Genomic DNA, 23,756 nt, shown 5'->3' with positions numbered 1-23,756 from the left:
CAGGGCTTCCTGCCTTCCAGCTCTATCAGAGGGTGAATGTGGGGCTGGCTGCCCTCTCTGGGCTGACCTCACAGCAGACATGCACGCCCAGCCCTGGGGACAGGATCCCAGCACAAAGGCAGCTCTGGCCACAGAGGATGTGTTAAGTTTATGCATCAAAAGGTCACCTTCTCAGGGACTAGAGTGGAATTTGATGTTCATTAACTGTGAGATTTTAAAAGCCACGCTGACGTCCTTCTTCACTAAAGTTGCTTTCTTAATTCATTTTAAATTGAATATCCAGACTGACTGCTTGCTAGTGGGATTAGAAACAGGGAGGAGGAGGTAGGCACCTGGATTGCTGGTCTTCAGTTTTCTTCTTTGGTAACTGAAACCACGGTGGCACCAGCAAATGTCATCATGTGTAGTTTGCCCAATTTTGGGGGGGTGGGCGGTGGGGCAATAGGGGGAGTAGTTGGAAGGTGGTGGTTCAGGGAAAATGGCCTTATGTGTGAGGCTGAGGGTCAGGGAAGGCCGGAGAGGAAAGCCAGGCCCAAGGAAACCTCTTGAGCTATTGGTTTGCAAATGAAATCTTCTTTGAAGAGCTCTGTTACAGAGCTTAAGAGCAAAGGGCTTGAAGAGACAAGAGGGTGGGCTTTAGGCAAGTTGCTTCCACAGTCTGAGCTTCTTTTTCTAGTCTCTAAAATGGGACAAATAGTGCAACCTACCTTGGGGGTCAAATGTCAGAATTTAATAAGAGAACACATCCAAAACGGGTGGTAGTATGGTGCCTGGCACGTGGATGCTGGATCAGTCAGTTCAGTTCAGGCGTTCAGTCGTGTCCGACTCTTTGCGACCCCATGAATCGCAGCACGCCAGGCCTCCCTGTCCATCACCATCTCCCGGAGTTCACTCAGACTCACGTCCATCGAGTCAGTGATGCCATCCAGCCATCTCATCCTCTGTCGTCCCCTTCTCCTCCTGCCCCCAATCCCTCCCAGCATCAGAGTCTTTTCCAATGAGTCAACTCTTCACATGAAGTGGCCAAAGTACTGGAGTTTCAGCTTTAGCATCATTCCTTCCAAAGAACACCCAGGACTGATCTCCTTCAGAATGGACTGGCTGGATCTCCTTGCAGTCCAAGGGACCCTCAAGAGTCTTTTCCAACACCACAGTTCAAAAGCTTCGATTCTTCGGCGCTCAGCTTTCTTCACAGTCCAACTCTCACATCCATACATGACCACTGGAAAAACCATAGCCTTGACTAGACGGACCTTTATTGGGAAAGCAATGTCTCTGCTTTTGAATAGGCTATCTAGGTTGCTCATAACTTTTCTTCCAAGGAGTAAGCGTCTTTTAATTTCATGCCTGCAGTCACCATCTGCAGTGATTTTGGAGCCCCTAAAAATAAAGTCTGACACTATTTCCACTGTTTCCCCATCTATTTCCCATGGAGTGATAAAGGGTGGTTATTGTTCTGTTTGCAACACCAAAATCTAGAGACCAGCAAGTCCCAAGTGTGGGGATCTTGGGACATGGGTATGTAACAGCGCCTCTGAAGCCGTGAGCTAGTTCTGACAGGTTCTGTCCTATGTCCCCAGTCGGTCACATGTTTGGCAACAGCTCCTTCATGACAGGGGTTGGAAAGTGTCACCCAAGCCCTGGCTGCTGGTCTGACCCTGATCAAGCTCCTCCTGATCAAGCTTTCCAGAGCATGGCTTTTTTTTTTTTACCTGAAATGGCAACTGCAGCATCTCTGAGTCCTGCGGGGCCAGGACTCGGTCACAGCACATCCCCAGGAGGCCGATGCCCCGGGTGTGCCATAGGGCTAAGTATTGCTGACCACCTGTGCACCCAAGAGCTGACCATCGCTTTGTAGGGTGTATGCCTTTAAAATCATGTACTGATTTCTCATTCTACGAGTGAAACATACATGAATAGAGTATTTGAATACTACAGGTAAAAACACTTTTACGCTCTTGAGTCCCAGGACCCTCCCTGGAGATGAACTTCCAAACCTCTGACAGGGTTTCACAAGCATGTATGTGGACTCTGATGAAAACAAGTTTTGTGAGTTTTTTATATGTGTGTGGTATAAATGATATCATAATATATGAATGGGTCTGCAACCAGGGAGGGTGGTTCCTACTTGACAATATATGTTGGAGACTTTTATCCGTTTAATTGTGCATTGCATTTCATCAGGTGGGCAGGCTGTAGTTTATTTAGCCCTTCGCTTACTGAGGGGCATGAAAGTTGTTCCTATTTTGTCAGTCTTATAAACAATTCTGTGACCATCCTTCCTTATCCCCACTAGGAACATCTGTGCATATTTTTCCAGATGGGTAGACTGTATGGATCACAATAAACTGTGGAAAATTCTGAAAGAGATGGGAATACCAGACCATCTGACTTGTCTCTTGAGAAACCTATATGCAGGTCAGGAAGCAACAGTTAGAACTGGACATGGAATAACAGACTGGTTCCAAATAGGAAAAGGAGTACGTCAAGGCTGTACACTGTCACCCTGCTTATTTAACTTCTATGCAGAGTACATCATGAGAAACGTTGCGCTGGAAGAAGCACAAGCTGGAATCAAGATTGCTGGGAGAAATATCAAGAACCTCAGATATGCAGATGACACCACCCTTATGGCAGAAAGTGAAGAGGAACTAAAAAGCCTCTTGATGAAAGTGAAAAAGGAGAGTGAAAAAGTTGGCTTAAAGCTCAACATTCAGAAAACGAAGATCATGGCATCTGGTCCCATCACTTCATGGGAAATAGATGGGGAAACAGTGGAAATAGTGTCAGAGTTTATTTTTTGGGGCTCCAAAATCACTGCAGATGGTGACTGCAGCCATGAAATTAAAAGACGCTTACCCCTTGGAAGGAAAGTTAAGACCAACCTAGATAGCATATTGAAAAGCAGTGACATTACTTTGCCAACAAAGGTCCGTCTAGTCAAGGCTATGGTTTTTCCAGTGGTCATGTATGGATGTGAGAGTTGGACTGTGAAGAAAGCTGAGCACTGAAGAATTGATGCTTTTGAACTGTGGTGTTGGAGAAGACTCTTGAGAGTCCCTTGGACTGCAAGGAGATCCAACCAGTCCATTCTAAAGGAGATCAGTCCTGGGTGTTCTTTGGAAGGAATGATGCTAAAGCTGAAACTCCAGTACTTTGGCCACCTCATGCAAAGAGTTGACTCATTGGAAAAGACTCTGATGCTGGGAGGGATTGGGGGCAGGAGGAGAAGGGGACGACAGAGGATGAGATGGCTGGATGGCATCACTGACTCGATGGACGTGAGTCTAAGTGAACTCCAGGAGTTGGTGATAGACAGGGAGGCCTGGCGTGCTGCAATTCATGGGGTCGCAAAGAGTCGGACACAACTGAGCGACTGAACTGAATGAGAAGAAGGGGACATATAACTTTTATAGGTTAAATCCAGAATGAAACATAAACTTTCATGGCTTTATTCCCTGAATAGGAATAAGACAGTGTTGAATCAAGGGTTTATTTAGGAAAAAACAATGGGCAGGAAGACGGATCAGAAAAGCATGTACTTTGAAGCAATTTTTAAAGTTAGATAATAACGGTCAGTAGTTTTTGATCTATTTAAAATATGTTTAGAGCTGTATGGGTTCATAGTATGTTTTAAGATCCGTATAGAATCCTTCTGGATTTTAAAAGTTTGGCCAAGAAATTTTTGAAAAGGAAGATCATATCTTGTAATATACTTTTAATACAAAAGCCCCATGAGATTGGTGTACTACCCCATAGCTGAACAGGACAAAGTTGGTCCAATCAGATCTTAGTGTCTAAGTCAGAATCCTGAGGAAGGAGGTACTACAATCTATGGGAAAGGGAGGAGTAGATTTTAAAAAATATTTACTAGGCTGCACTGGGTCTTAGTTGTGGCATTCAGGATCCTTAGCTGCAGCATGTGGTATCTAGTTCCCTGACCAGGGATTGAACCTGGGCCCCCCTGCACAGGGAGCGTGGAGTCTTAGCTACTGAACCACCAGGGAAGTCCTCAGGGAAGGGTATTTAATAAAATGTGGGAGGATCATTAATTTGCTATTTGAAAAAAAAATGTATTTATGTACTCACATCATACCATATACCCAAATAGATTCTAGGTAAATTTTAAAAGGAATATGAAAAAGTAAACCTTTAATCAGTATAATACTTTTGGAAAACAACTTAGCAACACAGAGCAAAATTCTTAGAAATGTGCTGTGCTTCCAGTCTAATTACCTAATAATTCCACTTTCAAGTTCAACCCTAAAGAAATAACCCCAATAAAGAAAAATGTGGTGTTTTATTTTCTTGAACATTATTTACAATAGCACAATGTATAAAAACAGTCTGTGTGCCCAACCAAAGGAAGGTGTCTAAATAAATTAAAGAGTAATCTTACAATGAAATAGGTTCAGCCATCAGAATAATGGAACTCTCAGACTGTAAGGCTTTTATGAAATGAAAGCTTGAGAAAGCCAAATTCAAAATTGAAAATACAGGGTAATTTATAACTGGGTTAAAAAAAATCACACCAGTAAAAGAAGTCACTTTTAGCGGTGACTTTTTTTTTTCTTCTGTTTTTATTAGTTTCTAATTTTTAAAATACTTAGCATGCATGTAATAGTTTTGTAATTCATTATTTCAGTCAATACTCTTTTGTGCACTTACTGTATGGCAGGCACTGTATTAGGCACTAGGGGGTAATAGTTAAAAGTGAGAGACAGAGCCCCTGTTTCATAGTTGGTGGAAGAAAGAGATTAACCATTATTTAGCCAACTTCTTATGCTACTAGGGATACGAGCAGGGTGCCAATAGTCATTAGGAGAGGTTACTTACAGGGTGGCAAGGAAAGACATCTGAGAAGGTGCCACAGGAACCAGAAGGATGAGAGGTAACCTGCTATCCAGTCATGGAACAGCATTTCAGGAAGATGGAAGAGCAAATTATTAAAGAAGTGGCTAGGAATAACTTCGGCTCTTTGTATAATGGGACAATAATTAGGCATATTAAAATTTTTCTCCTCACAGCTAACATTTCTTTTTCATTTGTCATAGAGTCTGGCCATAACCATGCAGAGTGGGTAGGATTCTATAATGCCTTTCACATGTAAAATGTGCCCTGGCCATGTTATTGAAACTTTCAAGTTTGCAAGGATTTGTGCCACATACCAAGCTAGAAGGATGGCCCTTGAAGGCTGGCAGAGACACATCACTGTGCTTGAGTATCTGTTTGTCATCTATGGTTTAAGGATTTTCCAGTAATATTTTTACCTATTAAAATACTGATGCTGGGACATGAGGTTAGGGACTGGGCCTGTATGTAATTATAATGGTCAGCATCTAGTGGATGCTTCCCACATGCCTCCATGCAGTCTCACCATTATCTGAATCTCCACTTTCTGAAAGCAGAAACAGCCACGCAGCCTGAGCCAGATTTGAAGCTGACTCTCACTGAATCCCATCCCCAGTTCTGCCCCTTTAAGGACAGGCGGCTCCCAGGCTATCTGTCTTGGTTCAGTAGCAGAAAAGCCTGTATCTGGGTTTGATAAATTCTCCAGAGCAAACAGACCCTGGGCTGAGTCAGGCCCTGGATGTGGCATGTGGACAAGTCATCAGTCTCTGGGAAGTAAACAGGAGTGCGCTCACAGCTTATAAATCTCTGTCACATTCCCCAGTTGGGCTGGGCGGGTGGCGGGAACCCTTTGGGTTTTTTAGCCAGTACTGATGATGCCAGGAAAACACACCAGGCATCGGGAAGAAAAGTAGAACCTGGTCCTTAACTGCCCTTTCCTTCTAGAAGAAGGGCTGGACACTGAATGCTCAAAACCTGTGCATGTGAAAGGCCCCAGGGAGATGAGCCTCAATCCAAGATGGGTCAGGACGATGGTGCCTTTGGAGGGAGAGCAGGACAGAGCAGGCAGCTTGCTGGGGCTAGTTTCTGCTCTCAGTTTTCCCCCTCCCTGGTGGATCCTGGTGGTCCATGGTCCAGCCTTCCCACTCTCAGCAGCCTCACCCAGACGTCCTGAGATCAGAGGGGCTGCCTTTGGGTCATCTACGACCGAGTTCAGAGGTCCACACGGCAAGGTGGAAGCTTCAACTTGGCATGCTGTTTCCTTGGGCAACAGCAGTGACCCAAGGCCTGGAGCTTAAGGAGCTAATCAGTGGCTGTGGCAGGAATGAACTTGGCCCCTATCCCCAGTAGCAGCACGTCTGTCAACTGCTGGGTTCTAGGGGAGGTGCCTACACCAGCAGGCCTTGTCCTTCTTCCTCTCTCTCAGCCCGAGATGCCGGGGAGGCGGAACACGTACATCAGAAGGCCAGCGGCCGGATCTTTAAATAAACCTTGAGATCCCAGTGACCAGGAACGGCACCCATGCCCCCAAAGAGAATCCCTGCTTTGGCAAGTCAACCGTGGGTCTGTTTTCCTCACACTGTTTTCATGGGAGAGAACCCCAGCCGTGGCCAATGAGAGCCTGAAATGCCCACAGAGGCTTTGACCAAACATTCAGAGGCACGGGACCTGGGAAGATGTCTTTGAGGCTGTGACCGAGGTTGAGGGAGGACCATGACTCACTACAGTCACTGACTCATTGGTGGCAGAACTGGGACTAGATGGTGGTGCCCCTGTTTCTACCGTGATGCCAATGTCTGGAGTGAGTTTCTGGAACCTAAACTATCGCACTCTTCTTCCTGCTTTCCCTGGATCTTTTCTTCCTTGCACCATGGAAGGTGCTCAGAACTGAAGGAGAGCTGCTAGCTGCCTTCTCACCCTAGGATCTGTGATTTCAGCTTTACCTCCCTTGATAGGTCCAGAAAAGCCTCAGGGGTTGGAATCAGTGTTCCGTGACCTCGTGCTTCCCAGTCATCCCTCCATCACAGTGGAAAATGATGTTTGCGGAACTCCTTGGAGAGATACAGATTCCCCCACAAGAAGCTGAGAACCTAGACTGGAATGCTGCAGAACGAGACAAGTTCAGTTCCCATCGGTGAGGTCCATGTGCATGTAATTGAGTGGGTAGTATTTCCTGGTTCACAGCTGAGTGGACTAGCTAGGGGGTCTGGCCTCCTCCAGGCCTAAAGAGATGGGAAACCCTCACCCTTGAAATTGGTTATTGTTGCCTGTGGGAGGGTTCTGCCACAGCCAAGAGAGACAGGGTGTAGTTATAGCGGTTGAGTTAATACGAGACCAGTGAGTACGGTTAATAGGTTAATGTGTATCACATCAAAGAGGGACACATAATATGCAGAATTTCTGAAATCTATGTGACCAAAAAAAAAAAAAAACCTCCATTTGTCCCCATGTGAGCATCTCATGAGCATTGTGTGGACTTCACTTTGGCAGTGCTTTCTAAGTGCATTAATTGGGAGATCTGACTTTATTTCTCTGTAACTGAACTGGTAAACTTCCCTCTCTGTGGTGGCAGGGAATGGACCCAAAGCAGTGCCATCTTTCCTAGTTTTAACTGTGGTCAATTCAGGAGCTGAGCACTGGCCTTTTAAGACTCTGTCCGCTTCTTCCACCATTTCTGGAGTCTTTCTGAAATGTGCGCCATCTCCCAAATTTACCTGGGTTCCTATAACCTAGCATCTCCCCTTTGAAATTCAGTCTTTTCTCATCTCCATCATGTCCTGCAACTCTTGTGGGTTTGGTATGGGATGTCCAAGACAACCTAGTCAGCTGGGCCTGGGTGGGAATCAGAAAAGAAAATGCGTGAACTTCAGGGACCCTTAAAGCCAGTTCCTGATCTTACTGCAACAGGGAGTCAGATGGACTTGGGACAGGACTTCACAAGGGCCACATGGAACCCAGTACCCACTTTCCAAAGGTTGTTCCTGCTTCTCTGTTCGTTGTCCACTTTTAAATCACTGAACTTGATTCTGTTTCAACCTGCATCCCTTCATTCATTAAGGGCTGTACTCCATGCCAGGTGCTAGATACAAAAATGAAAAGATGGAGCCCTTGCACTTGAGTGGCTTTGACTGTCCAGCAGAGAGTCAGACTCACAGTGTGATGAACTTGACAATGGAACTGGGGAAAGATGACATGGCTCTTTCTGGAGAAATCAGGGAAGGCTTCACAGAGGAGGTGACCCTGAACCCTTGGAGAATAAGAACTGTCTCAGGGTTTGTGGGGTAGTTAGTGGAGGTTTCCTAAGCAGGAGTGCAGAGGCATAGATAACTTGAGGGATAATTGAAGGAGCCCCGTGTGGAGGAGTAGATCAATCAGGAAAGTTCGGGATGAGTAACAGTCATAAAGATTCATATGCTGTGGTTACTGTATGTCAGGTGCTATGTCAAATGCTTTACATCTATTATCTGATTTTACTGTTAAAATATTTGGCTTCGCCAGGTCTTAGTTGTGGATTTGGGATCTAGTTCCCTGACCAGGGATCAAACCGGGCCCCCCAACCCCTGCACTGGGCGCATAGAGTCTTAGCCACTGGGCCACCAAGGAAGTTCCTATTAACCTTTCACCTTCAAAGATGTCACTGTTCCTGTTGTATGAATGAGGAGGGGGAGGTGCTGACGCAGCTGCATTGATGCCGCCGAGGCCCCACAGTCAGATGGGGCAGCCAGGATGCCGTCCCGGTGCTGCTTGGTTCTGAAGCCCGGGATGCCGGATCCTGCGGCGTGTCTGGGGCGGGGGAGCCCTGGAGCCAGTGCCGCCCGTGGGAAGAGCACCCCCCTCCTCTGCTCGCCGTCCTCCAAGCAGCCTGTCTGGGCGTGTGCTCTGCCTTCTCCTGGGCTCCTGGCACAGGGGGACGACGGCAGTTGACTTGGGGTGGAGCAGAGGACCGGGCGCCAAGTCAGAGTCATGGGAACCTCAGGTTGCTTCTCCAGAGAGTCCGCAGTAGAACTGCCCTGTGGTCACTCCGGCGTGGGAGTTTTCTTGGTAGCGCTGGGTATCATCCAAATTACTACTGTCGAGTCCTTTAGGAAGCCGTTTTGCTTTGACTTGGCTCCGCGGCTCCCCTCCTTGCCCCACTCTAAGAGGTTTAAAAACAATGGTAGAATGGAGAGACAGGGCCTGAGAGAACTGGAGGGAACTCGGGTTGAAGCCTGGTGGGCTCGCCATCAACACCCCCAGGAGTTCCCTGCTTCACCCAGAAAAAGGAGGCATCTTGGCCTCTGGCCTTGACTGGGTCAGAAGACACGAGGCAGTGTAAGCTTTGCGGAACTGACAAATCATGTGACCAGTGACCCACTTCAGAGCGCCTCTCGCCCTGAGAGTGGATGCTCCTGGGCAATGTGGGGTAGGTTCCAGAAAGCTTATCTTTCCAGTGTCCCTGGGGAATCACTTTAGAAACAGTGTGTTAACCATTTTGGAGAGAGCTGTTTTGTGAACGTCCATCTGGGGATGTGAAACCAGCAGCAGTCTGTTGAGAGAATCCCTGAGAACTTGAGCTGGCTGCCCAAAGTAGTGCTCGCACTTTGGTGTTTGAAAGTGGTGTGAAAAGGATGGGGGGTGGGCAGTGAGGGTCTTGGTGGACTCTGGGACCCAATGCTATTTTCATCCTTTGCACTCCTCCACACTCCTTGTCTGTTTTCCCTCCAAATGCATCCAGTTGTCAACTGTTACCTTTGCATCTTGGTTTGCCTTGAGCTTCTCTCAAGACGAGGGTTCCAGAATTTTCTCCTATAAGGGCCAGGTACAATTTTAGGCTTTTTGGATTACACGGTCTGTGTTGTAACTCCTCATCTCTGCCACTGTAGCAGGAACGGAACCACAGACTGGGTGTAAACAAAAGACTGTGGCAGTGTGTTCCAATAAAACTTTATTCACAAAAATGGGTGGTGGGCCACACTGGGTCCATGAGCCATAGTCTGTTGACCTCTGTTCTTGTTTTTAATTTCCTCCTTTTTCCCTCTGTTTTGAATCTTAAGAATGGAAGTGAAGTATGAAAAAGGCAAGTTGCTGATCAGTGTTACCATTTTGGGACTTGCCTAATTTTAACATTTCAGAAAGTACACTTTGTCTTTATAGGTTAGGTTATTTAAATTGAAAACAGCTGCAAAGGCAAGACTCCTCTCAGTGAGCCTTTGTCTACTGCCATGAAACAGTAATTTTTAATGTACTGTCTTTTTGTTTATTAGATACAGAGCTTAGTGGCAGAATAATTCAGGAAGAACTTTGCAACATACGGTACCAGGCATGGTATAATAAATGCTTCTTGCTGAAATGAATAAGCATGTATCTAGAGGTGATTCTCTATTGCATATGGATTCTGTACATATGCATGTAGGCAGTAACATGGATACAGTTCCTCACATCTTCCTGCTCCAGCTCGGACCCTACCCATGTCAAAGGGAGGCCATGTGCTCAAGAGTGACACACTGACTGAGGAGCTCTAGTCATTCTATCCATCCCACACACACTTCTGTTTCTGTGCTACATCTTGGTTCCTCCAGGCCATTGTCAGGGTGGTCTTTAGCACAGGGAATGACAGGAAAGCCTGCTGTGCTCCTGTCCTTGGGGTCACAGAGAGCTGGACACGACTGAGCGACTAAACAACAACAAGAATGGGGAAGAGCTGGCCCCTGGGTCTGAGGGATGCCTGTGAAGGGTGTTGTCTCAGGGGTACACTAACATTCTGCCAAGAGCCTGTGTTTTTAATTAATTTATATTGGAGTAGAGTCGCCTTACAATGTTGTATTAGTTCCTGCTGTACAGCAAGTGGATCAGGTATATATGTATACATATATCCACTTTCTTTTGGAGTTCCTTCCCATTTAGGTCAGAGCAGAGTCCCTGTGGTATACAGTTGGTGCTCATTAGTTATCTAGTTTATATATAGTATTAATAGTGTATATATATTGATCCCAATCTCCCAAAGCACCTCTTCTTTTCCTTCGTGGGGTGTATACATTGGTTCCCTATTTCTGTTTTGCAAAGAGGCGAATCTATACCATCTTTATAGATTTCACATATATGCGTTAATATGACATTTCTCGTGTGTGTGAAGGAAAGAGAGGGAGACAAGGAAGTCACAGCGAGACCTGAGTGTAACTTGGGAACTTTGTGCACTACTCTTTACTTTTTTTTGTATTGGAGGGATAACTGCTTTACAAATGTGGATCATAGTTATACAGTGTTTCCCCGCCTGTCTAGGTCATCACAGGTCACCAGGCACTTATAATGTGTCCACAAGTCAGTTTGTTCTATTTGTATTCCTGCCCTACAAATAGGTTCATCTGTACCTTTTTCTAAATCCCACATATATGCATTAATATGATTTTTTATGGCTGAATAATATTCCATTATATATATTTGTAACACATCGTTAGCCGTTAAAAAAATGGTCCTTTCCCCCCCTTACTCTGGGGGACCACAGATGAATCCGGTAGTTCCTGAGAGCCCAGGCAGAATAATTACATAGGAGCGAGAGATGCAAGTGTCTCTCTGTCCTTTTTTCCTTTAAAACCCCACTATATAACCCAAGTTGGAGTCTCAGGCAGTGTGGGTTGTGTTTCAAGGCTGAAGAGCTCCACTGTGCTCACAAGGCTGGCAGGAACAGTTGGACAGACAAAACTACATCACAAAGATAGCAATCACGAAACAGACACAAGGAAGAAGTCTTCAGGGTACAGGGGATGGATGTGCAGGGGTGAGAACCAAGGGAGGAGAGGTCAAGAGAGGAGGGAGAGAAAAGACTAAAACGAAGGACATTGCTGCTTCAACCAACATGCGTGTTTCCAGAAAGGGCCAGTGGAGGAGGGAGCAAGCACCCTGTCCACGGCCCACTGAGGTGGTCAAGCCCTGGAACCAGCCACTTGGAGGTTGTCTGTGGGCCCCCAACCTGCAGGTGGGAGTCTCACCCATGCATACACCCACATATAGAAATCTGCCACTCCAGCCTGTTCCCAGCAGGATTTTTCTTGGTGAGAATATTGGAAGGACTGAATTTCCATCTACTACACAAGATGAGGCCTGAACCTCTTATAAATCTCTGGTCAGGGAAAGCCCCCTGGACCAGGGTCTGCATGGCGTAAGGAGAGCCTCTCCTGCCACTGCTGGCCAGAGCGGGCCGGTCTCACAGACTGTGAGGGGTGATGCTGGACCTGCTCTCTCAGAGGAGAGGACAGAGAGAGAAGTAGAGAGAGTCCAGGGGAGGGAGAGGGAAGCATTGCCTGAATAAGGGTCCTGAGGCCCCAGGAAGGCAGATTTACCAAACGTGGTGACGCTAAAACGGGGGTTGCAGGTGGCCTCTTTGCTTCCCCATGGGTGACGTGTTCAGTGGGCCCAGGGGTGCCCAGAAGCTCTCCCCAGAAGGGGACACGCTGAGTGCACAATGTGTGTTACCAACCAGGGTTCTTGGCCTCCTTAATCAATAGAAACTGATCAGAGGCCTGGCGAGAAGTTGGGAGGGAGAACAGACAGCTTCCCTTGCTTCCCTGCTCATGGTGGTTGTGATTTGTATTTTCCTCATGATTAGTGATGTCCAGCACCTTCCACATACCAGTTGGCCACCTGTATGTCTTCTTTGGAGAAACATCTGTTGAGGTCCTTTGCGCAAGAGGGTCTGGTGAAACTCATGGACCATTGCAGTGTCCATAGCCGGGACTGGTGTCTTTTTTAATGCTTCAAGATTAACAAAATGTATTAACATTTTCACTTATACAAATTGCATATGCAGGGACATATTGTTGTGTCCATATTCTGTGGACACAACAGGAGACGGGCAAGAAATCAGAAGGAGGTGTGCAGAGATGCATGGGTGGGCAAGATTCCTCCTGGGTCCCCTGGTGGATCATAGTTCCAAAGTCACTTTTGTTCACGGATAGATGCCAATTTTTTTGTTGGGGCAGGGGAGAGGGATGTCTTATGTGGTCACGATGCTAATATCACTCTTCAGCCTTCTTATAACAGTGTTTGTTGTTTTCTCTGTGTGTTTATATATAATACAATTACTATATTATATTTGATATCACATAATTATTATTCTAGATGATATATGTATTTTTGCACATGTGGGAGTGTTTCTATCAGATGAAGCCTCAGAATGACTAGATCAAGGCTATATGCAGTTTTCATTTTGATACAGCCAGATTGTCCTTTATAGAAGTTTACTCCCCACCTGCAGTATATGAGAATGCCTATTTCCCCAAATATGGACTCTGACTTTACCAAAGGGTAAAATCAAAATTTCATTTTGTTGAAAGAAATCAATCCATTGTGGATCTACTTTGCATTTACCTTTAAGAGTAGGGTTAAGCTTTTCCTATGTTAAAGAGAGAATCGTATATTACCGTTCCTGTAGACCATCCATATTCTCTGTGCATTTTTCTGTTTTAGGTTTTGTTCTTTTGGGTCACTAGAGCTGTCCTTTTTGCTAGAGTGACAAAATTTAGAATTTTTTTTTCCCTGTAAGAAACCAAAAGGACTTAGGTAAGAAACAACTCAATTTTTCAAAAGAGGCGCTCACTTGCAGTCCATCCTACAGCAACTAGAAAGATTTCCAGAATAAGGGTATTTGCACCTTGGTGCCAGCAAAGCTCTTTGGTGCAAATATGCTGAAGGCCCTCTGTGGAACAAGTTTCCCTAGGTGATCCTCAAGCTTTGGCTTTCCTGAAAAATGTTCTAGACAGATTTGAACTGACTGTACAGGTGAAAGAGCACAAGGTGAAGACTGCTCCAGCAGGGGAGAGACAGGATACAAATGGATAAGCACGTGAGACAAACCATGGAGCATCTTTTTACAGCAAAATTATCTAGGTACCCAACACAGAAAGCAAAAGCGGGGCTCTGCAGTGTGGTCCACAGCGGGGAAGCAAAAAGGGGGTATGAGGGCTGGCTTTGTTCTGGGGTCAGGCCATTAGTGACAGGAGGCCTGTGCCTCGGGGCTGGCAACCCCAGGAAGCTTACCTGGGGGAGGTTTCTGAAACTTACCTGCCTCTCTCCCCCTTCCCGCCCCACAACACCTTGCGTTTCCTCCCCAGCTCATGTGTTCCTCGGTGCAGAAGGCCCTGTTTGAGGAGGAGGACCACGTCAAGAAGCTGCAGCAGAAGGTCGCTACCCTGGAGAAGCGGAACAAGCAGCTGCGGGAGCGGGTGAAGAAGGTCAAGCGGTCCCTGCGGCAGGCGCGGAAGAACGGCCGCCACCTGGAACTGCTGAACCGCAAGCTGAGCGAGAAGCTGGCGGCAGCGGCGGGCGTGCTCCCGCACATCAACGCGCTGGGCCGCGAGCCCGCGGGTGCCCCCTACCTGCGGGGCTAGCGGGCATGGAGCGCCGGCCTCCCCTGGTCCCAGGCGGGGCCCCTTGCAGGGAGTGGAAAGGGAGGCGGGACTGGTACACGCACGTAGCTCAAGAACCCTCGTAGATGACGTTTTTACTCTGCATTTGGTAGCGGCTACTGGGTTTACAGGGCAAGTCTCCTGTCTCCTTGGCTGCCCGATTCCTGCCCTCCTGTGTGCCTGGGGCCTGACCCTGGCATCGAGGAGCAGCTGGGAAATGCACTTACTAGGGAAAGAACATTTCAGAATCTCTCTAGGGGCACAAGGACTCAAGGGGTTCGGCCTCCATTTTCAAGGAAAGGCAGTGTGGTCCCAGTTCTGAGTGGCAGGACCACCCTGAGCTTGGAGGAGGGTTAAGAAGCAAGTGGTGGCACCTTCTGTTGTCGTTAAGACTTAATGAGCTCATCACAGGTCAGGGAATGGAACTGGTAATTGAGCAGGGTGAATAATACTTGCTGTCCAACAGCAGCTGCCCAGCGTCCCAGAGGACTCCCGTGGGCCACTTTAACCTAAAGGGGAACTGCCTTTATGGGCGGCTTTGGTGACTCTAGATAACCATCACAGCACATTTCTAAGTTGGAAGAGCCTGAACTTCCAACGGCTAAATTCGAACTTACTGTTTGCTCGGTGCTTGGTTCCAACTTCTCCGAATTTGAGGTGAGCTGACCCAACATGCTGTGAACTTCTGTTGTGCAAAGACATTTCTTTACCTACTGGGGCCTGGGGATCTTGCCTTGTTACCGTCTGCGCTCTATTCATGAAAGGGCTTATTGCAGACCTCCCGATCTTGGCTTCTTTACACAAATGCTTTCCCCCAACCTGGACTGTCCAGACAGACCCCAGCAGTAGTGCTTGTGTGTTGGCCCACTTTTCACCGCGGTAGATTCTGTGTACGATCACTTCACCTTCTTTGGGAAGAAACCTGTAGAGAGAGAGGTATTGCGAATATCTTTTACTTACTATTTGCAGTGCTAACACTTGAGCCCTTGACTTACCCACATGTGATCAGATCCCAGGTGTGTGATTAAGTAGTCACCCACCCCTTGGTTATCCTCTGCTAACAATCTTATAAACCAACCACTTTCCCTTCCCTGCCCCGTAACCACCCCAGATACAGGAGGGCCTGATAATGCCATCCTCTCCACTGGAAATGGTCAGATTTCCATCCACTGCTTTTAGAAAAATCATGTCCTTCTTGCTCTTGGAGACTGGGGCATGAGCCTTGTGTCCCTTGGTGGCAGGCAATGGCCTCAGGGGAGAAGTTGGTGCCCTGGTCTGCACAGCAGGGGGACTTCTCAAGGGCTCTTCACTGCCACGCTTCTGCCTGCACTTGATTAGTCGTAGTCTTCACAGTCTGGTACAACAGGAGGTGCGTCTTCTGGTTGCTTCTTCCCAGGGACGTTCCATTCTGCAGTTTCACTGCCACCCACGGGTGATTTACAGCCAGCGTCTGGAGCACTGTGGAAGCTGGGTCTCTTCAGATGTGTTATGTTCTGCCTTTTCAATAAAGATGAGCAGTAGTTCAGCCACAGCAGCAAAGTGATGTGTGTTTCTTCTGGAGCAGGGAGACTGTGGGATTTCCAGCATGAGCCTGGAAAGGCCATTTCCGTGCTCTGGGGTGAGCACCTGCGGGTCATACCTGGGAGAAAGGGGGGACTGAGCCCAGTCCACTTTTGCTGTCTCCTGGGTTCCCATCTTCCCACACACCTGCAGATGAGCCGTGTGATCCTGGCCTCACCTCATGAGGGACACGCAGCTTCAGTAATCAATGCCTGCAAAAGTGCGCTCTGATCCGCACCGATGGGACCTCCCCAAGTCCCCATTATCTGCTGCGCTTGTCATTTTACAGCCCCGCTTGCCACTGGCTCATTGCACGAGTAGGAACTGTTCATGCAGGAAAAACCCAAGAACTGCTCAGAACTTCACACACTTTAGCCAGCCTATATCACAGCATGGTCTCTGAGCCCTGGGGTTTGGTTCCACCTGGTGTGATTTTGCCAAAGTCATATAATAAGCAGGAGGCCAGGAGTCACAGGCTCATGGCATATGGCCCATACCTCGTGTTGGGGTGAGGCTGTGTCTGAAGGTAGCCCTCACTGGACTACGGGTCTGGGTCACTGTCACACACCACCCCCACACCCCTCCCCGTCCTCATTTATTTAAACACACATCACACATTTGTGGTACCTGCCTAGCAGCAGAAGTTAACAGGGATTCCTGCTTTTTTGGTGCAAGTCTCCATCTTCCTTGGGGAAGAGAGAAGGTGAACTATCACATGACTACAGATCAGTTCTTAGCTCAGCAATGTCCATATTCTATGATGGTTTAGGCTCTTGCACACATCTCATTTAATATTGATAATTTCATCAGTAGTGATTCTGATTATCATTCTCCAGGAGGAATCTGGGGTTCACGAGATTCCATTGCCCAGGGTACACACTAGGACAGGTGGCCTGTTAAGGCTCCAAGTCCATCTTTCTTTCTTTGCATGTGCTCACCTGCAGGATGGGAATGGCTTCACTTCTGCCATAAAGGCTGTCAAGAGGGTTGAAATTACTCCTAAAGCTGCTCAGCATGATGCCTGAGAGCCCATACATACTCAATAGGTATAATACAAATCTTCACTGTGAGTGTTAAGTACTCACCAGAAAGGACCAATGCATGTCAGAAGGAAGAGGACTGGTGGCATTCCACGTGATCTTCTCATCACCTTTCTAATCACTGTACAATATTCCAGCTCTTTTCCATTCTTTCTGAACCAGCTACTTTTCTTTCACTATCAGTAGTTGGTTATTCCTCTAAATTTACCATGAAAATATAGTCCATCAAAAGTGTGTTTCCTCCCCTTCCTTGGGTCGCATAACCTGAACTTGAGACTTCAGTTTTATTCAGTGGATAGGCTGAGGACCTAAGCCTGGGAAGTGCCTCTCAGGTAGCTCTGAAGGACTGTTCCAAAGAGGTAAGGGAGGAGCCAGAATACATGAGTTTTTGCAAAAACAAAACCAGATAGACCATCAAAAGATTACTGTTAGTTAAGGGAAAACCAGACATCTCAAGTTAATGAGCACTTCTGTATGTATGGGAAGATAGAAGAGTCTGGGCTCACTGAAATCATTCCTTTGATAAGCATCTTACCTGTCTGGGGCCAGCATCCTATTTCTCTCTATCCTGAATCCCCTCAGGGCGCACAGTCGGCTGCTGCAGTGGCTGCTGGCCCGTTGGCCACCCCATCCTTTGTTTACTGATATGGCAGGGGACGTTCTTCATCCACACTAGTGCATCACTATCCGCCCCCCTTCTCTCCTCCCTCCCAACTCAAAGGAAGAAACATCACATCCCTCTGGCCCACATCCAGGGTCAAATCCTTTCTCCTGAGTCCATATTGCTCCTCTCAAAACCTGGCTCCACCAATGTTGCCTCATCGTGTGTGTGTGTGTGTTGCCTTTTTTATTAAGTAATTTTATACAACAAATTGAAAGTCATGTCAAACATAAATGCAGTGCAGACAAATAAGTTCATGTGTAAACAGAATGAATGCATACAGAATATGCGCAATATCATGAACCTTAGTGAAGGCGCAGAAGCTAGAAGACTTGAGGCCAAGTAATGCCTTTGAACTAGGTTTTCAGGGAAAATATAGGATTCTGTATTTTATAAGTGAACAAAAAGTATTTTCAGAACCAATATGACCCAAATATTGCACAGGATCTACCCTACAAAATGCATCCATTGTTCATTTGTTATTGACGTTTAACTGGGCATCCTGTATTTTTCTTTGCTAAACTTGGCAACTCGACTCAGAGCTTTAGTGTATTTTCACTGATAAGATAATAATACCTAGATAGCTCATCTGGCTGTTAAGATACTCAAACGGGGTACAATGATAGCATGTCATGAATCTTCTTTGACTTAAATATATTCAGCTCTTTGCCTATCTGCTGATGTCTCCAAAAAAGAGACATAGAGTAAGAAAGAAACAGAGACCAAGACATGGAGAGGGAGACGTGAAATAGCAGGGACCATCCACCCAGCCCTCCGCTGCCTGAGCATGTGCCCGGGGTGACAGTGAGACGGGAGGCTGCTTTTGCTGTCCTCGGTCTCCCTGACGCTGCTTCTCATAATGTGAACACCTGGTGGTTCCAGAGTGTGATTCTAGTGTTGAAAGATACTGACTTTTAAACTGTATTTCCTAATTGGAGTATACTTGCTTTACGATGTTCTACTGTACAACTACGTGAATCAACTGTAGGTGTATATATCTCCCCTCCCTCCTGGAACTCCCTCATCACAGAGCACCGAGCTGAGCCCCCTCTGCTATGCAGGAGCTTCCCACTAGCTTCTGTTTTACACATGGTAGTGTGTAAATGTCAGTCCCAATCTCCCATTTCATCCCACCCTCTCTTTTCCCTACATGTCCAAAAGCCCATTCTCTACATCCGTGTCTCTATTCTTACCCTGCAAATAGGTTCATCAGTACCATGTTCTTGATTCTATATACATGTGTTAAAATATGTTTTTCTCTTCTGACTTACTTCACTCTGTATGACGGACTCTAGCTTCATCCACATCACTAAAAATGACCCAATTTCATTCCTTTTAATGGCTATTCAGAAACAGTTTAGAAAGGATTGAGGCTATCTTTAAAGATGGTGACACTGAAGGCTCCTGGACTCCCTGCCTCCAGTGAACACCAAATGGACAGCTACACAGAGCAACTCTGAAGAAACTCACTCACTGGTTAAGCACCTCTTACAAAATGAGGGACCAAGATAATGCCTATGTCGAAATGAGTAGGAAAGGCTGAGACACGCTCTTGCTAAAACCCCAGCGGTGGCACAGAGCCCTACAGTTGGAACGGAATAGCCAAATACCAGTTTCTCCCTGAGGGATGAAGGGTCTAGACCCCATATCTACAACTCCAGGTTTTAAGATTCCCACCCAAAGGCCTCCAGACAAGTTCTTAGCTCTAAAAGTCAATGAGGTTTGAATCCACCAGTTCCACAGACAACGGGAAGCAAAGAAGCATTTGTTAAAGGCACAAGCACTCACCTCAGCAATCCCCTCAAGGTCATCATAGATCAAGCCCACCTCCCAGTCTCTCTCTGGATGGAGTCTACTTGGGTACTTTAAACGCTGCTGCCTGAGGGTCAGGCCTCTAATTGAGCACCTATCTAGGCGCTGACTGCAATCCTCCCCAAAGGCACCACCCCTGCCTGCTCTGTCTGACCTGCTCCAAGTTGCCAGGCCCTCCCTGAAAGAAACCTGTGCACACATCTGCATCCCAGGCTCTGTGGCTACTGGTACCAGGTGGGTCCCCAGATCAGCCATCTCTGACAGCCACCACGGCGTGCCTTCAGAAGCCAGAGAGGACAACAGAGGCGGTTTTAAACTGGACACCCTCCTCCCCACCGGGGTTAGCACAGAGGGCATATAGAAATGCTCGACTCCCAGTCCTTTCCTAAAAAGAGTCTATTTGCCTACTTCTAAAGCTTCTGCTACCCACTCCAGTATTCTTGGGCTTCCCTGGTGGTTCAGATGGTAAAGAATCCATCTGAAATGCAGGAGACCTGGGCTCAGTCCCTGGGTTGAGAAGATCCCCTGGAGGAGGGCATGGCAACCTACTCCAGTATTCTTGCCTGGAGAATTCCCATGGACAGTCTGCCAGGGTTCGCAAAGGGTCAGACAGGACTGAGCAACTAAGCACAAAGCTTCTGCCTGAGGGTCAGCCTTCTAACGCATTCTGCACCTAGGGGCGGACTGTGATCCTCCCTTAAGGGCAGAGAAGCCAGCCCTCCAGCCTGTCCCGGGTTGCTAGTTATCTCCCTGGAAGGAGCCTGGACACATGTCTCTGTGCCCCAGCTTTTGTGGCTACCTCCTCAGGGATAGGTGCCCAAGCTGCTTGGTTCTGAGAGCAAACAGGGCTTACATTCATGTAGCAAACAAAGAAGTTCTTAACACATTATTGACCAGAGACATATTAATACATCTTCCGTTACCCAAACGTTATTCATTGTGCAACTTATGACTGTCGTCATTATTCACATTTTGCTCTGTGAGGTTTTTGTTCCTACCTTATGTATATTATACATGCAAGTTAATAATACTATAAAATTTTCAAAAATGATGCATCGCCAAATTTTGAGTGAAGAATTTTTCGGTCAATTTTATGCAGACACTTTCTCTTGATTGTCTGAGCAACATATACCTAAGTGTCTCAGAAGAAGATTGGAGAAGGAAATGGCAACCCACTCCAGTATTCTTGCCGGGAGAATCCCCATGGACAGAGGAGCCTGGCAGGCTTCAGTCCATGGGGTCACAAAGAGTCGGACACAACTGAGTGGCTAAGACAGAAGAAGACATTTCTTTAGGACCTCTCTGGTGGTCCAGTGCTTAAGAATCTGCCAGCCAATGCAGGGGAGATTCCATGTCACATGGCAATTAAGCCCGTGTGCCACAACTACCGGGCCCATGCGCCTAGAGCCTGCAAAGAGAAGCCATCGCAATGAGAAGGCCGCACACTGTAGCTAGAGAGCAGCTCCCCACCTCTGCTCTCCACAACTAGAGAAAGCCTGCACATAGCAATGGAGATCCAGTGCAACAAAAAATAAAGTATTAAAAAAATGACAGTTCTTTAGGTATAGTTAGCACTCAGATGATTTGAACATTAGACCAACAAAAAGACAAAAAACCTTAGTGACCAACTCTGCCACAGAAAGTGAAAATGAAACTCACGGTGCTGGAGAATGCTTCTTTGCTTCTGCAAAAGAGTGGATTGAAGACATTTCATGAAAATTATAAGACTTTATAGGTGTGTCAGATATAATGACTGAATGTAATAACCTGCAAAGTGTTACTAAAACAACAGAATTGATTGTGGGTAACTGCTTTTTTGAGTTAGTCGCTTCTCAAACTTTTATCACCAACAGAATGAAATATCGTTTAAAAGTATGATAAAGCTTTAAAATGGGCTCATGTAAGCAACAGTAACGTAAGAAATTTCTTTTAAAGAAGTTTCTTGAATTCCTAATTTTGGTGGACAAATGAGAAAGTCACACTGGATCCATTATTTGAAACATCTATCTTTCCCAAGGTTATGACGAGAAGAAAGTTGGAACAAATAATGACATTTCTTCACTTTAACAATAACTTAGAAACTCCACTCTCTGAAGACAGACTTTCATGAATTAAACACGCTGGGGTTATTCCGATAGTTCCTCACGGCGGCGGCTGGTTGGGTGTGGCGCTGTAGCGACCGAGCCGCTGCCCGCATGGCGGCCGCGCGTCGAGCTCCAGCCGGGCCTCCGCGTGCGCTGCGCACGCGCTCTGCACCCTGCTGCTGCCCGGGCGCTGAGCCCGCTCTGGCCGGGACCATGGTCAAGTATTTCCTGGGCCAGAGCGTGCTCCGGAGCTCCTGGGACCAGTGTTGGCTGCCTTCTGGCAGCGGTACCCGAATCCCTGTAGCAAACACGTCTTGACGGAAAACAGGGCAACGAGAGGCGACCTCTGAGCAGAAGCTCCTGTCCCGACGACTCCTGACCAAGACGAACAGGATGCCCCGCTGGGCTGAGCGACTGTTTCCCGCCAATGCTGCTCACTCAGAGCACATCCTGGAGGACTCCATTATGGACCCACAAAAGCCAGGCCATGACCACCTTTACGTCAACCACGCCCTGCTGATGGTGGTGGAGGAACGATGTGTTTACTATGGGAACTCTGATAACAGCAGCTGGACCGAAATCTGCCAGGAAGCCTGGGTCTCCTCTAGCTTATTTATTCGGCGTCTCCAGAGCTGTCCAGGAATTTGGTCTCACATGGTTCAAAAGCAACTTGACCTAGACTATGAAGGCTTTTAAATACACCTCAGCCAAGCTGCAAAGTGAGGTCCCTCCCAAAACCCTTCTTGAAACAGCCAACGAAACCCAGGAGAAGGCCAAGGAGACAGCACTGGCAGCTACAGAGAAGGCCAAGGACCTTGCCGGCAAGGTGGCCACCAAGCAGCAGCAGCAGCAGCAGTTCATATAGCAATGCCCAGGCCCCGAGACAGCAGCCTAGCAGACTATGGGCTCCAGTCCCCGAGCCCCCTTCTCCTGTACTGTATTATTGAAAGCCAGCTTCCAGCCCTGTCGACTGTCTGGGTGGTGGGCTGGGGGTAGGTGCCCTGTTGGGCACCTCCAGCACAGCCAGCTGGTTACCCACATCTGAGCCAGGCCGCCTTACTCCTGCATCAGATGGCTGAGGACAGAGGCACAGTGACTTGCCCAGGTCACGGCATCCAGGTGAAGTGGTCATAAATGCTAGACTGTAAGCTCCATGAGGGCAGGGACCATTGTTTTATCCTCTGCTGTGTCCCAAATAACTGAAACTGAAACAAAATCTTGCGTGTAACAGGCACTCAATAAATACTTATTGAACTCAATCAGAAAAGAAAAGGAAAAAAAAAAAAAACACTTTGGGGTTATTTTCTACCAAAATTTCAATTGATCTATATACCCAAACAGAGTTATCACTAAATGAGGCAATGATAAGGTAAAGAGGACAACTCAGATTCAAAACCTATAATCCAGAAAACTTACAAAATATGGAATTTTGGTCAGGATGGTTAGTGTAAGTGAAATTAGATATATATGCAACTTTGAGATTTACATGGGTGAAGGAAGGAAACCACAAGAAACAATATTATCGGTCCTGCAACCTTATCTTGGTTCATGGCACCATGGTTACCAAAGTAATTATTCCAACAGTGTGTCCACATCTGAAATACTGTTGAAAAATAAATCCAGAGTTTGTAGGACTATAAGAGAGAACTGTGGTCTACTAAAGCAAATTAAAGGTGAAATCTAAAAATCTACAGAGTGGAAAAATGACATTCTTACAGAAGAAGGATTTCCCTGATGGCTCAGCAGATAGAGTCCGCTGCAATGCAGGAGATACAAGAGATGGTGGTTTTGATCATGGGTCGGGAAGATACCCTAGATAAGGAAATGGTAACCGACCAGGATTCTTGCTGGAAAAATCCCACGGACAGAGGATCATGATGGGTTACAGTCCATGAGGTCACAAAGAGTTGAACATGATTGAGTGACTAAGCACAAAACACAGAAAGGAATAGTGATTCTTCTTATATGGAAAGACAAAAGGCTAATCTACATGGTGACAACTGTTTATAACACCTCCATCTATAGGAGAGGGAGACAGGAGCACTGGCCATCAGATAACTAAGCCCACTTACATATTAGAGTGTAATAAATATATGAAAAGAGTTATTGATCTGATTAATATCTGGCAAGCTTCAGTATCTTCTGGAAAACTCAAAAATGGGCTTCTATTTGAGTAATTTTGGTTTATTCGATGCATTTAAAATTTATTGTAGCCTCAATGCATGTAATAAAATGATTTACAAGCAATTTTTGTTACCAGTAGCCACTGACCATTCTGGTGAATGCCAAAGAATGTTCAAGCTACTGCACTCTTGCAATCATCTCACAAGCTAGCAAAGTAATATACAAAATTCTCCAAGGAAGTCTT

The 23,756-nt window shown here is 46.7% G+C and overlaps 1 protein-coding gene and 1 pseudogene across 1 annotated transcript in view; both read left to right on the top strand.

The window, feature by feature from the left end:
• Positions 1–15,765, top strand: part of CCDC3 (coiled-coil domain containing 3) — an 87,303-nt gene extending 71,538 nt beyond the window's left edge. Inside the window, exon 3 of the mRNA XM_018057014.1 lies at positions 13,938–15,765. Coding sequence (XP_017912503.1) covers positions 13,938–14,213 — 276 coding nt within the window. The 3' untranslated portion in view covers positions 14,214–15,765. The remainder of the gene's footprint in view (positions 1–13,937) is intronic.
• On the top strand, positions 20,546–23,160 carry LOC102174945 (annotated as a pseudogene).

This window comes from Capra hircus, chromosome 13, assembly GCF_001704415.2.
Source record: "Capra hircus breed San Clemente chromosome 13, ASM170441v1, whole genome shotgun sequence".
NCBI lineage: Eukaryota > Metazoa > Chordata > Mammalia > Artiodactyla > Bovidae > Capra > Capra hircus.
The sequence above is the reverse complement of the archived record's forward strand: the minus strand, read 5'-3'. Positions and strand labels throughout refer to the sequence as shown.